General features: G+C 47.9%; 2 protein-coding genes across 3 annotated transcripts in view; one reads left to right on the top strand and one right to left on the bottom strand.

Annotated features, from left to right (window-relative positions):
- CHDH (choline dehydrogenase) overlaps nt 1-12,517 on the bottom strand; it is a 28,840-nt gene extending 16,323 nt beyond the window's left edge. Inside the window, exons 1-2 of one of the 2 annotated variants that reach the window (XM_069084372.1) lie at nt 12,426-12,517; nt 2,865-2,944 (exon numbers count right to left, since the gene is read on the bottom strand). The gene's annotated coding sequence lies outside the window, so the exon portion shown is untranslated. Of the gene's footprint in view, nt 1-2,864; nt 2,945-12,412 lie in introns of both variants that reach the window. The other variant, XM_069084371.1, reaches the window with a different exon arrangement.
- Nucleotides 12,518-13,051: 534 nt separating this feature from the next.
- The window catches only part of IL17RB (interleukin 17 receptor B), a 22,183-nt gene continuing 20,031 nt past the window's right edge, over nt 13,052-15,203 (top strand). The window contains exon 1 of the mRNA XM_069084576.1: nt 13,052-13,420. Within this exon, the coding sequence (XP_068940677.1) occupies nt 13,052-13,420 (369 nt within the window). The remainder of the gene's footprint in view (nt 13,421-15,203) is intronic.

Raw genomic sequence — 15,203 nt, 5'->3', positions numbered from 1 at the left:
ATCCATCCATCCATCCATCCATCCATCCATCCATCCATCCATCCATCTATCTGCATTAAATTCACACACAGTTAACATCCATTTTCTCTGCTCCCTCTTCCAAAAATTAGCAAAGGGAAAAGAAGAAACCCAAGATTCTGGGGTTTCATTTCCCAGAAAATGCTGGTTAAGAAACAGTCATTGCAATGATTAAGAAGGGTGAAACAAGTGAAATCTGAGAGAGAGCCAGGAGCAGGCTGGGAGGTGAGAGGAAGGGGAAGAGGGGGATAGAGAAAAAGAGGAAGGGAGAGAGGGAGGGGGAGGTCATTGTCAGCATCACCATTTAATGTCTGACACTACTAGAATGCTTTAGAATTGGCAAACCAATACAAAGCCACATGATTCCATGAACAGATGCAGAAAACATCTTTGACCAAGTACAGTGCTTACCTATGATAAAATCCATCCACCCCTACCCCCCCCAAAAAAGCCCAGTCATCTATCGGCCATTTTTAATAGTACTAAAACCATATATCTAAAATCAAAAACTTGAGTTATTTGCAATGGGAAAACATCACACATTTCCCCAATAAACAGCTAAAGTGAGGCTATCTCTTTCTCCCTGCTGTTATTTGATACAAAAAATGCTAGCAACAGAAACAAGATAAAAGCAAAATTAAAGAGACAGACACAGGCGGTTGTAAAACTGTTCTTTGCTGATGGTATGATGGTCTTCTTAGAAAACAAACAGAGACAATTCACAGCCTCAGGAAAGAAATAGGAACAAAATCCCCTCCCTCCTCCAACCAGGAGCAGTGGGCAGAGTCAGTCACTGAGCAAAGAGAACCTGGCCTCAAGTCCAGCCTCTAGCATTTCCTGGCTGTGTAACCCTGGGCAAGTTTCTGAACCTCTCTGGTCCAGGCACCCAGCTGTGTTCATGACTGGTCCATGCAATTTTTTTTTAAAGATGACCATATTATTGAAATCAAAATACAGATTCAGTGCTATAACAATCCGATTACCTGAAGGAGATTGTAAAGAGCTAATAAGAAGATTCTTCCATCTCAAGGAAGAAAAGGTCAAGAATTTCAGAGGAAATTACGAAAGAAAAGAGAGCGAATGTCGGCAGAAGTGGTATTTCCTGACTCCAATCATACTACAAAGTAGTAATCATCAAAATTCTTTGCTGTCAGTTAAAAACTGAGGTTGACCAGCAGAAAGGACTAGACAAGGAAGAATCAGGATGAATGGGGCTTAATAACCAACTGAATGTTCAATAAAGCAGAGAATATAAATGGTGGGGGAGGCCCTCCCTACTGGATGAAAACAGCTAGGAAAAATGGAAAACAATGTGGCAGAAATTAGATTTAAACCACCTCACACCATAGATCACGATCAACTCAAAAGGAGACCCAAATACCAAGAGTCACATGACAGAAGAAGGAACTGCATCAGGTCCCTTTCATACCTTTAGTGATACCTATGCAAGAGTGAGAGGGGATCATGAAAGAGAAAATATCTAAATCCAACTATATGAAATTGAAATTTGCACTAACAAAATCAATGCAACGAAGATAAGAATGGTATCTGTTTATTGTGAGGCAGGGGAGGGGTGATTTGTACATCAAATGTCTCTTATGAGGGTCTGCTATCCAAGATATATAGGGAACTTTGGAATACACAAGACAAAGGGCCATCCTCTAATGCATAGCTAGTTGGGTTCTCAAAAGAAGCATTATATCCTATTAATAACCTTATAAAACATTGCTCCAAGTCACTAACAGTAGGAGAAATGCAAAGGACAACTTTGACATTTCACTTCCCACTTAGCCAGGTAACAAAGATGGCTAAAGATGGAAAAGGAAGAGCAAAAAGAAATAAAAACAGAAGCAAGAATAATAATTTAAGAAAACTCAAGAAAGGCAGAAAAAAGCCCATGAAGAAAGGGGGAAAACTATGGGAAAAGTCTGGAATCAAATAAAATTCAGCAAGGCTAATGGCAGGGACCAAATATAACTTAAATAAAAAGAGGGGACATCAAGTAAAAAAAAAAATAAACAAACCCTTAAATAGAAGGAAAAAAACAATCAAAACCCATAAGTCTAATCATGATAATGTTAAATGTGAATGAGTTAAAGCCCCCAACAAAAATCAAAGAGAATGGGATATTGAATAAGAAATCAACTCCTGGCAAATTGATATATAATAAACCCATATTTAAAAAGTAAATAAATCTATAGAATGAAAACAATAGAACAGGACAAAATTTACAATGTCAAACAGATTCCAAACAATTAAGAGTTACAATGATAATTTTAGATAAGGCAACAATAAAAATTAGTGAAAAGGAAAAGGGGAACTATACTGTACTTAAAAGAAAATGAAATAATGTTATTAAGCATACATGTATCAAAAGACATACCATGCACATTAATGTGGGAAAATTTAAGTGAACTATTTAGGTGATAACAGCAGGAGGTTAATGCTCCTCTATCAGAACTAAATAAATTAAACAGAAAAATAAGCAAAAGAGTAACTAACCCCTGAGTTACACAAACTGTTGGAGAAATTCGGTTTCAAAGACATGGCATCTGAATGGGAATATTATACATACATGCAGACACGTGCATATATTTTATCACACAGTACCTCAGAAAAAACAGTCTGTTCTAGGGGACAAAAACATCATATAGAAATATAAAGAGGCAAAAAGTATATTGTTTACAGACTAATTCAATCAAAACAGTGTTTAATACAGAAAACACAAGCAAAATACAGAACTAAATGGAAACTAAATAACAATGAAACAATGAGTATATTTAAAGATCATATCACAAAACAACAAAATAAACTATGTAAAAGAAAGTAACAGTGAGACAACATACCAGAATTTAGGGATACCACAAAGCAGCTCTTGGAGGAAAAATTCCCTCTCTGAAAACCTGTTGGCTCCCTTTCTCTAAATCTAGAAGGAAACAAAATAGAAAAAAAAGATAAGATTAATGAACCGACTGTAAATTAAACCCAAAAAAGGACAAATATTTTGAAACTGATAAAGAGAAAACAAAAAGACAATTAAAATGACAAAACCAAAAACTATTTTTCAAAAATCAATAAGCATTAACTTGTTTTAAAAAGAGGAAAATTGAATTATGAAAATCACACACACACAGGCTCTCCCATTAAAATGTAAGCTTTTTGAGGGCAGGATCTGTTTTTTTTTCTTTTTTCTTTGTATCTTCACCATTTAGCATAATGTCTGACACATAATAAAAGTTAATAAAGGGCTGCTGATTGATTGGTCCAGATGGTTTCACAAGTAAATTTTATCAAATATAATCAGAAAAATGAATACCTGTTACAAAAATCATTCTCAGTAATTGAGAGACTACCAAACTCTTCTTACAAGGCTAATTATCAGCCTAATGCCCAAACACGGAAGGCATAAGAGCAAAAGAGCTGTATGCCAATCTCTCCATAAATATGAATGTAAAAATTCAAGTAAGAACATAGCAAAATGACTTCATCAACACATCCAAAAAATATTCTCTTTGACCAAGATGGATTTATCCCAGAGATATGAGGAAGGTTCAACCTTAAGAAAATAATTACCATAAATAGTCACATAAGCAAGAATAATACAGGAAAGTCTTAGACACACAAACAGCCTATGACAAAATGTAGCATTTTATGTTTAAGTGATTACCTTGAAACAAACAGGCACAGAAAGGCCTTTATTTAATATACTCAAAAGAACATGTACAAAGCCAAGAGTTAATATTTGCAGAACACTGTATGCCTTTCCAGTGAATCTAGGGGTACAGTAGGAATGCTCCCTCTCCTCACTACTGTTTGGCAATTCTAGAAATGCAGTTGATAGTAAAGAGAGAAAATTAAAAATACAAAAAAAAAAATGGAAAAAAGATAAAATTATCCTTATACGAGGGTGGTAAAAAGATTTACTTAGACAACCCTAGAGAATTAGCTAAATGAAAACAAAAATAACCAGAATGTAAAACAGACAACTAACAGCTTCAGCAAAGTAGCAAGATATAAAATAAATCCATGAAAATCATCAATATCTGTAGAACACTTCCAAAATTAGAGAAAAGTGACAGAAATGAGAAATACCATTAAAAATAAGTACAAAATACCTTCGAGGAGTTAACCTACCAAGATGTACTAGGACTAAGACACAACTACAAAATACTCCATGGAAATTAAGGAGAAAAATAATTGGAAATATAATCATTGTTCACGGTTGAATCACCCCAGTGCAATAAAAATTCCTATATTATACAAATGAATTTATGGATTTGGTACCGTGCCAATTAAGTTGCCAAGGGGATGACTTTATACTAAACAATAACAGAATTCACTTAGGGGAAGGAATAAAAGGAGTGTGATCCAAAAGGAAAATATGAAAAAAGCAAGAGCAAAGGCGGAGTGGAATCAAGAGATGCGAAGGAGCAAAGGCCATGGCAAATACGTCCTCAGAGCCAGCAAAACCAACAGACAGAAAAGTTGGTCACTGAGTGGATTGGATGAGCAAGAACTGCGAACAGCAGAGGCCAACGTGCGCTAAACCCAAGCACACAGATCACTAGGAGAAGGGCTTCCTGGTCTGCAAGAAACTCCAGGAAAAGCTGGGGACTTGGCAGAAGAGAGGGAGGCGCTAATCTGTTTCCTGCAGAGCTCACAGTGAGCGCTGAGGACCTGCAGAGGCACGAGCCCGCAGTGCACAGGGTGCTACATCTGGAGTTTGCAAAACCAGAGCTCACATGTTTTGTGAATTGTAGGAACCTGGGAAAGTCCCTTTACTTTTGTGTCTCAGTTTCCTTACAGGGAACATGAGATAAAAAGCCAGTTTTAGTGATATAAAATCCAAAGGCTTTGGAGTGAACAAAATCAACATAGCTGGAGTGAGGAAGGCAGGGCAATTGGGGTTAAGTGACTTGCCCAAGGTCACACAGCTAGTTAAGTGTTAAGTGTCCAACGTCAGATTTGAACTCAGGTCCTCTTGACCCCAGGGTCGGTGCTCTATTCACTGCGCCACTTAGCTGCCCTTGCATAAAAGATTTTGGTAAAAATCTGATCCTAAGACATAGAGAGAAGTGGCCATTTCCTAACAAATAAAAGTGGTCTGAGATGCATGCAATTTGGTTTTTTATCTAACTTTTACAGCTGTCAGAGGCATAGAGGTGAGAAAGAAGCTGTCTGAAAGCCAGAAGGTCTTGGGTTCAAGTCTCTGTGCTCTGGCCATCTCTCTACATTGCAGAGAAAGGGCCAACCTGTATGTGCAGAAGGCATTTCCTCCCCAGAGGATTTCTCTACACCAAAGAAATCCTGTCTAGTTCTCAGCATTATCCTGTGTCTTTACATCGCCTTCCTTTCCAAGTATATTCTTCCCCCTCAAAGAAGCAAAGCTATTTAACCAAACCAGCCAGTACATTAACCATCTCTCATAGTATATGCACTATTCCGAACCCATAGCCCCCAACCTCTGCAAACGGAGGGCGACAAACCCCCTACACACCCTGAAAAGCATATCCCTGCGCCAGCGATGTTTGGGGCCGAAGGCAGGTGGGGCTCTAGTCTGTGACTTCTCAGAGGCCGGAGGAAAGCGTGCCCATTCCTGGGCATGCTGCATGCCATCGATGTAGACACTGCCCCCAGGATCTCCTCTTCTCAGACATGCTATAAGGCCACCCCTCTCTATGAGTCCAGGGAACCAGGCATCTATATTGTCAGGCAACCCATCGAAACTGGCATCTCTTACAGGAGTGCGTGTGCACACGTGTGCGCGCGCGCATGCACACACACACGCACACGCACACACGCACGCACACACACCCTACCCGAACAACATGAGGAAGGTCCATACACTACTCGGGTTCTTTGGGGCAGAAAATCCCCCAAGGAGGGCAAAGGCAGAAAAGTCCCCTATAAGCAAAACCATCCAAAGCATCATTTTGTAGTGGGAAACAAAGCAGGTGCCCCTCACTTAGGGAAAGGCCGAACAAATGGCGGCATGCGGACAGAACAAGAGGATCATTATGCTGTAAGTAACAAATGGAAAGTATTCAGATAGAAAAGGATACACTGTGTAGGCATTAATGCAGAGAGAAACAAACAGAACGAAAAGAGCAATGTGAAACTCCTCCTCTGCGAAGAGAGGTGGGGTGCCATGGGAATGGAGTGGTACATGCACGTCATGTCTCTTTGAGGGTCACTTCTGCTGAACTTTTTCTTCATGACAAGGGAGGATCCCATATATGGGTGGAGGGTGTTATCTGTAGTATTGAAGCAAACATTTTTTATTAATCATCTACTTGTTCCAGGAAAACTACACAGATCAAAAGGAAATAGACTTTGTCCTTGAGAAGCTGACATTGTATTTGTTGCTTTTCAGTCATTTTTCGGTCATCTGACTCTTCATGACTACATCTGGGATTTTCTTGGCAGAGATCCTGGAGTGGTTTGCCATGTCCTTCTCCAGCTCATGGTACAGATGAGGAAACTGAAGAAAGCGGGGTGAAGTGACTTGCCCAGGGTCACCCAGAAGGTTGTCTGAGGCCAGATTTGAACTCAGATCTTCCTGACTCCAGACCCAGGGCTGTATCTACCAGGCCACCTAGCTGCCTATGTGGGAGAGAAATACAGGGCTTTTTCTACCCATATTAAGGATGATAGATTTAGGGTCAGGAAAAGCCCGAGTTCAAATCCCAACTCCAACAGGTACTAACTTTGTGGTGGTGACAAGGACGGACAGTTAGAGACAGCTGACTTGTTTCATGGGTGATCACAGAACTCAAAAAGGCCTTGAGCCCTTTGTTTGACTCACGGGAGATCTGGACAAACAGTGACAAGGCCTTGTGATGGGAGCTGGAGAGGTCACTCACAGAGACCACGGGTTCACTGGGGAATCTGAGTATCCCGATTTGCCTGGAGGGTTCAGCCCAAGTGTGTCTTCTCTCTCCCTCCCTCTTTAACTCTATCCCTCTCTCCATCTCTTCTCCCTCTCTACCTGTTTCCCATCTTTTCCTCTCCCTCTCTCCCCTCCATCTCTTCTCCCTCTCTCTCCAGGCTTCCCATCTTTTCCTCTCCCCCTCTCACTCCCTCTCTACTCTCTTCCCCTCCCTCTCTCCTCTCCCTCTCCCCCTTCATCTCTTTCCCCCTCCCCTCTTTCCCCTCTCCCCTGTCTCTCCTCTATCTTTCCTCTCTCTCCCCCCATCTCTGTCTCTCCTCTTTCAATCTCAGTCTCTTCCTAAGACACTTTATTATACAAGGTAGGATTCCCCCATAAACTTTGCTGAAGTGGGGCTGAGCACTCCATCTTTTCCTCTCCCCCTCAATCTCTTTGGAGAGTTCATGAAGCAGACAATGGTGCCTTTGTTTCTTTGAAGATCTGCAGGCCAGAGTGGGGAGGGCTCACTCAGAGCCTTCTATGTTCTTCACCAGGGCTGACACCCACGGCAGGACCCACTGGCCATCCCTAAAGCGACTGAGATGGAGCTGGGGAGGTGGGCTGGGGTGGGGGCAGCATTTCTCAAGCCCCGTAGGTTGTCTCCAGCTGGACACAGCCCTACTCACCAGGGTTGTGGCAGGGGTGCAGGACCCAATAGAAGTCCAACCATCTTATTATGTACAGGAGAAAACTGGCTCAGAAATGAAGTAACTTATTTCTCCCCCCAGAGGAATATCAGAGCAGAATTCTATTTCTTCAGGCTAGAGGGCCATAGAGTTAGAGGCCAAGTTGGAGGCCATAAAGTCCAGCCCCCTCATTCTAGAGATGAGGAAACTGAGGCCCAGGGCAGGGAGGGAACCAATCAAGGTCACCCAGGTACTGTGTGGCACAGCTGTGATTGTGAACCAAGTCTGACACCTTCAAATTCAGGAGGTTTTCCCTGACCCTCTGCTCTCTCTCCAAAAAGCAGCTCTCCTCTCCCAGTAGTTGAGGGCTCAATTAACAGTTGGTCTGGGGCCTGCCTTTCCTAAAATATGTTCTTGCAGCTTGGGATGCTCAGTCCCAGCAGAAGACAATGATTCTACTGAGGGCTACATTTGGGCAGGAGTTTGTGGCCTGGGAAGGAACAAAATGGAAAATTCCTCCTGAGAGGGCGGCCTGAGCCCAGGTGGAGGCCCATAGTCTCTGGTCAGTTTAAAAAAAAAAAAAAAGATCTGTGGGGAAATTCCCTCTCTCCTCCAAGTCCAGTTTGTTTTTGCCTGCTCCAACCCAGAGAGGTAATCCCTGGGCCGTGTCCTTGGCCCCAGGGGCTGACAGAGCTCATGCATGTACCAGGATGTAAGCCTACCTAAACTTCCCAAAGGACTGACCCAGGGTGTTTTCTTGTGAAACACAACAGGAGCTGTGCTAAGATTTTCCCTTTTATAACGTGGGGGTGGACAGAGTGCCAGATGGAGGCAGGAAGACTTTGCAAGTCACTTCTCCTTTCTGGGCCTCAGTTTCCCCATCTGTAATAGAGAGGGCTGGACACTAAAGACCCTTTCACCTTTGACTCTAGGACTAGAGTTCACATCCTGGCTCTGCTTCTTACTCCCTGGGTGACCTTGTCTCTCTTGAGCCTCACTTTCCCCTTCTGTAAAATAAGGTTGAGCTAGTTGGAACCTTCTGTCACTCTAGCTATGCAGCCTTCAGCAGGTCCCTTAACTTTCAGAGCCCTCTTCCCTCATCTACAAAATGAGGGGGTTGGACTTGGCTGAGCTGCAAGGTCTCTTACAGCCCGAGTTCTGTGATTCTGCAGACACAGGAAGGAAGGCCCCTGAGTTCTGATGGTCCATGAGGACTTCTGCTGCTCCCCACAGGGATGGCCCTTTGTCTGGGCTTTCTGAGCAGCCAGTGTGAGCAGCTGGATGCCTATGGGCATCCCTGGCTGGTTCAGATGTAGCTGGGGAGAGCCTGATACCGATGGGGGAGTCCCCGAGGGGGGTTAATTCAGGGCAGAACTCCTTTGCTCATCCCCTCCCTCCTCACTCCTGCCCACCCCTACCTGTCCCAAGTACCTTGAGGGCAGGGATTCTGTCTCTGCATGCCTGGTCCTTAGCCCAGTGCTAGGCACGGAATAGGTGAGCAATGAAGGGTCGTGGACTGATCTATAACCCGCCTTCCCTCTACAATAAGAGTATAAGCTCTTTGCAGGCAAGGAATTCTTACTTTTGTTGCAGTGCATACAGTAGGGGTTTAATAAATGCTTGTTGATTGACTGACCCCTTCCTGAAGGTCTTCTCTTCCTGGCTAGGGGTATCTGAGTTCCTTTGGGATGTGAGAAGGCCAAATTCTCCTCAGCAAACAGCTCTCTGACTGACCCACTTTCTATTCTGAAGAATAATGACTTGTGTATTTGTCCTTGAGCTAAAAAAGCCAACCCACCCCCCCCCGTGTTATTGATGAATATTTTCCTTCTAGGAACTTGCTAAAATGAGGGACCCCAGGGACCCCTGTGTGAGATACATGGGTCCATTCTCGAGAGGGGGTGGTGAGGGATGGGGAGGCCAGCACCGCCTCCTGGGGTCTCTCCCAGGTCAGTCTTTTCATCTCTTGAGTCCTACTCTGGTCCTTCTCATGGCCTTCCTGTGCCCTGTCTGTCTCCCTCCCCAATCTATCCTTCACACCGAGTACTTATCCTAATGCACAAATAATGCTGTGTTCAAAATCCCTCTGCCTATGAAACAGACTCCGTTCCTGGCATTCAAGGCTCCCCTCTCCTATAAGCCCCATCAAGTTCCTCTATTCAAGAATTCACCATTGAGGTCGGTCTAGACTATTCTGTGCCCCTCATTCTCATCCTGCCCTCTTTGGTCCCTGAGTCTTTGTTCATACTACCCATCCTGGCCTAGTACAAAAACAGAACTTCAGAGTTGTAGGGATCCCGACCCATAAAGGAATCCCAGTGGTCATCTGGCCTCCACTGAAGGGGAGCTCAGCATCTCTGGAAGTAGGCAGCCCATGGCCCTGTGGGACAGCTCTCCAATTGTTCAGAACTTGGTGAATCCCAGCCTCAATTCGGTGGTCCCTGGTTCTGTCCCCTAGGCCCAGAAGGATGAGGCTAATGATCCCTTAGCACACAATGGCCCTTGGAATCAGGCTAACCACTCCAAGCTCCTCCAGCAATCCTCAGGTGACAAGGGACTCAAGGCCTTTCACCATCCTGACTGCCCTTCTCTGAACCTTCTCAGAGGCTTCGTGCCCAGAAGCAGGCCCAAGACTGCCAATGAGGTCTGACCAGGGTCAAGGGCAGCAAGGCTAAGACTTCTCTGTTCCTGGGAGCTGTACCTCTCACAAAGCCCAAAGCAGAATTCTCCTTCAACTGTCACATCTTGTGCTGACTCAGCTTGCAGTCTACTAAGACCCCCTGGATCTTTTTAAAGATAAATTGCTGCCTGATCTGGTATTCACCTACTTGCACCTATGGACGCTGATTTTTTTTTTTTTAACCCAGGTGCAAGCTTGGAATCTTTGTGGATTTTCATCCCATGTTCCTTGGGCATCCCGACACATCCAGTGGATTGGCTATCCCTCCCAGACGGGGGCCATCTTCAAATGAGTTAAGTCTGCTATCTGTACTGAAGCCCGAGCCCCTGGGCACCTCAATGGAGACCCCCCACCAAGGTGACCCTTAACCATCATCTCTTTGGGTCCAGCTAGTCAACATTCTTCAAATCCACACAACTGTCTTCTTGCCTAGTCTGTTGCTTTCCAGGTTTTTGTCTGCCTGTTTGTTTTGCTGTTTTCTTTAAGGACCCTGAATCAAACGGCATTGATCACACTCCCCTGACTGGTCAGTTGAGTAATATCAGTCTCTTGGGGCAGGACTGGCCCTTGCTCAAACACTTTGTCATTTCCATGTTCAATTGCTGTCCTTTAGAGTTCATTTCTGGGTCCACTGCTCTGAATGATCTGTTTTTTTTGGAAATGACAAGATTTTCTCCAGACCTGTTGCACCATTAGCATTTTCCATGATCTTTCAAATGTCACTGACTCCCCCCAGCCTTGCACTGTTGAAATCATTCCCATCCTTTAAGCATCAGGGGCCACCTTCTCCAGGAAGTCTCCCCTGATACCTTCCAGCATTCCAGATGAACCTCGACGATTTCCTCCAAATTCAAATAACAGTTAGGTAGGACTTGGTGTATGACTTGTGTGCAAAGTGACCCTTCCTGGGCCTCAGTTTCCTCATGTACTAAAGAAAAAAGGGAACCCCAGTCCTGCCTCTCTCACAGGGCTCTTATGAGGAGCAGTTGAGAATGAACATGAACCTGGGTCTTCCCTGACTTTGAAGTTCTCTTGATTTGGAGGGAGACTGGCTGTCCAGTAATGGCTCAAGTAGGAGGCGTGCATTGGGCTACGCTGTCAAAGTTCATCTCTCTGGGCCTCAGTTTCCTCATCTGTTGAAGTGAGGGAGATCATGCCCTCTAACCCTAATAAGACCACGAAGTTGTACCTGGCTTTAAACTCTCCTTGCAGCACTCACTTAATAAGCTATCTCCTTGGGCCCTCCCAACAACACCCTGACCCCCATTTCAAGGGGCACAAAATTGTCAGCTTCTGAGGCACCACTTCGGGGCAGGCCTTCCTAGCTCCAAGTTCGGCTCACTCCTCCCTGGGCTACCCAGCCCCTTCCTCCGATCCATAAACGCCAAATTAAGAGTCCCAAAGACAAACCTCTGTCTGTAACAGGCATAGGTGTTTGTCAGTTTCAAGGAATCTCAAACCGACCTTAAGCCAAGTTTGGTAACTTGGATTTGCAAATACCTGGGGGAGGGGGGAAGGGGGGAAGGCGCCAAGGACGCACCTCTGGGGCCAGGCTCTAATGGGCGCTTTACTTCTCCAAAGAGAAACGTGCCCGCCCGTTCTGAGCTGGCCTAGGGCCAAGGACAGTCGGAGACGCTTCCCCACCGCACCCGGCTGGGGAGCAAGCATTTATTAATTTCTGGCTCTGGGCCAGGCACCCTGCTAAGCGCTTTACAAATATTATCTCCCGCGATAAGGGCAGGGACCCCAAAGGCAGCAGGGGCCACAAGCCTGGCATCGGCCTCCCCTCCTCTTCCCTCCTTCGTTCCTGTGCCTGGTCCTGGCCCAGATTACAGCTGGAGAAAGGGCCCAGGTAGCGAGCTCCAAGGGGACATCGGGAGGTGCTGGGCCCCTCTCCCAGCCAGGCTCCTCTCCTCTTCCTTTCTCCTCCCCTTCCCCGCCCTCGCCAGGGCACCCCTACCCCAGAACCCCTTTCCCTGCCAGGCCCCACCTCTTCCTTTCTCCTCCTCTCTCCTGGTGCCAGGGCACCCCTTCCCCCAGGTCCCCCTCCTCCTCTGTCCTCCCCTCCCCTCTCCCAACTTCTCCCCCTTACGGCCAGCACCCCAGCCCCTCCCTTCCTGCCACTGCTCCTCTCTCCCTCTCTCATGCCCCAGCCCTCACCACGCTCGCTCACCCCGCCGGCTCCGGCAGTCCAGCACTCCCGGCTGCCAGCTGGACCCTCCTGCCGACAGTCCCGGACGCCGAGAGCGGAGGGGCGGGCAGGGGGCGGGCAGGGGGCGGGCCCGTCCCGGCGAAACTTTAACGGCTGCGCCCGCGCGGGTCCCCACCCCCACCCCGGGGGCCTGCCAGGCACCGCCCCTCCCCCCGTCTCCTGGGCCCAGGGAGGACAAAGGGTGGCCCGCGGGCGGCCGAACGCGCCGTGCCATTCCTCCTCCGCGGCTCCGGGTTCGAAGCCCACCCCGTATTTACTCGTAGCAATCCCACTAAGGGCCTGGACCCAGGGCCGTCGGGGGCAGTCGAGTCCACCTCAGTCACCCGCCTCATTTCACATATGACAGTAAACTTTGTGCGGGGAAGGGCGGCACGCCAGAGTGCCTGAGTGCGCACGGGGCTTCGAGGAAGGGGGCTGCTGGCGCGGGACGCACCAGGGGAGGCTCCAGAGCTCCCGCTCCGCCCCGTGGGCAGGGCGGGAGGGCGGGGTCCTGGGCGGGGCCGGGAAGCGGGAGCACCCAGGCTTCCCAGCCAGGCAGGTAGCTCGCGCCAGCTGGTGCGTCCCATAGGTCCCGTCCATCCTCAGAGATGCTACCAGGGCTGCCCTCCCTTCTGGGTTTGTCCGTGCTGTGGCTGAGCAGCATCGCCCGGCCGGGCTCCTCAGAGCAGGTAAGCCCCGCCTCCGTCCGGCACCCACCTGCCTCTAGGCTGCCAGCGCCCACCGCCCCTCGACTCCCACCTCCGCGCCCCTGCCTCCCTCCAGGCTCGGGAGGTCCCATGGTACTCGGAGGCCGTTACACTGGCCATTGCGACTGCTCCTATCCCTCGAGCTCAGGGCAGAGTCGGACTAGAGAAGTCAAGCCCCTTGGCCGGGGCACACAGGCTTGTCCCCTGCCCATTCCCTCATCCATCCGTGCCCCCGGAGCCTACGGCGCCCAGAGTTTGCTGAGCCCGAGGGTGGGATGCCCCGGAGGGAGGAAACCCAAAGGGTCTTGTCAAGGAAGGAGTCTGGAAGAGCCTTGGTCCAGCAGAAGCGAGAGGGAGGATCTGCTGTCCTAGCCTGCATTCCGGCTCTCTCTGTGTGACCAGGCAAGCCCCCTCCCTTCCCTGGGCCTGGAGGATGCCGGGCTCCCCAGAGAATGGGGGTGGGGGCAAAGGAGGGGCGCTGCTGCCCACCCCCACCTCTAGTTCTCTTCCCTTTCACCCACAACAGCATCCCGGATTTCAACCTGGGAGAAACCCTAGAGGTAATCTGGTTCCATGTCCTCCTTTTACAGAGGAGGAAACTGAGGCTCTGGCCTTGGGCAGGGTGGGAGCAATCTAGTTTTAATAAAATGCTAGCAGTATTTCCTTTAGAGGATGTGGACACAGGGTAGGTTTTTGGTTGGGTTCCCCAGCAGACCCGAGTTCAGGTGCCAGGTCCCCCACTTTTCCAGACTCAGCCTTCTTCCTTTATAAACTATGGGGGGAGGTTTATGGTGCCTTCCAATCTCCAGGCCTCCAATCCCAGATCTGACCCATAACAACAGCTAGCATGTATACAATACATTAAGGTTTGCCATGTGCTTTCTACAGGTTGTCTCATGGGGTACCATGTATCTGTGAGACCTTGGCCAAGGAATCTCTCTTCTCTGGGTCCAAGATCCCCATCTGTAAAATGAAGGGATTGGACTGGATTTCAGGGAAAAGTTTGTACCAAACAGACTTACCCAAATGTGGCTTCTGCCTTCAGTGGGGATGTATTTGTCAGATGTGATTCAGAGGGGATCTTGCTCAGGTCTGAGTCTGACTAAATGTCTGCCAAGGCACCTTCCCTCTGTGCCAGGGAACCCCACCCCTCCCTGCCAGGCCTGCCCCCAAATTCTGTGATTCTGGGACTATATGGATTCCACAGTCCCTTCCACCTCAAACAGTCTGTGTTCTGAGGTTCGGCTGTCAATGACACTGACCCCCAAGCCCTTGAGATGCATTGAAAAGTGTTTTGGGTAGTTCAGCCAGCAAGCCTTAAGCACCCACTGTGTGCCAGGCACAAAGGGTACAAGGAAAGACCATTTGGTGGGGGAGGGGAGGGACTGAATGACACACTCAGCCTCCAGACCTGGCCCCTGCAGCCCAAAGCTTCCAGGCTTGGCCCTGGCTCTCAGCCCCTCCTGAGCCCTGCACCGTGTTTAGGGGCAGGGAGAAACGCAGGCAGAGAAAGCATGAATTTAGTCTGAGGACCTGGGTTTGAATCCTGGGTTTTCCCCTCTCTGCCTTCTCGTTGGATCAATAACCGCCCCCCCCCCCCCGCAGCCTTGGCAGGGGCCTTTCTCAGTCTCCCCCCACCCAACGGCTGGTTGGTGCCTTCCCCTCTGGGATCCCTCCCATCTGCTGGGCAGGCCTCTGCATGTACAGACTTCGGGGGCGCTGTTTCTCCCTTAGAAGGTGAGCTCCAGCCTGTTCCTCCTTTCTTTGTATCTCCAGCGTTTAGCAGCACAGGACTTGGCACAAAGCAATGACACAATAATTTTTCTTCTGATGACAAGAGCTGGCATTTCTATAGCACCTCTTACTGTGCCCCATAACTGTACTAAGTACTTTATGAATAGTCTCACCTTTATCCTAATCACAAAATGCAGTAAGTGACAGCAGGTGGTGGGTGAGTCGGGGAGTGGGGAGGGGGGGCTGCTTCTGGACCTCTTTTGCTTCCCTGGGCCTTGTGGTCAGAGTTGGCTACTTCCTGAGAGAAGCCCCCCCCCCC

The sequence above is a fragment of the Petaurus breviceps genome, unplaced genomic scaffold, assembly GCF_028583685.1.
Source record: "Petaurus breviceps papuanus isolate PSGF00001 unplaced genomic scaffold, PetGlider_PUasm1.0 174, whole genome shotgun sequence".
Classification (NCBI taxonomy): Eukaryota; Metazoa; Chordata; class Mammalia; order Diprotodontia; family Petauridae; genus Petaurus; species Petaurus breviceps.
This window is presented reverse-complemented; position numbering and strand designations above follow the sequence as displayed.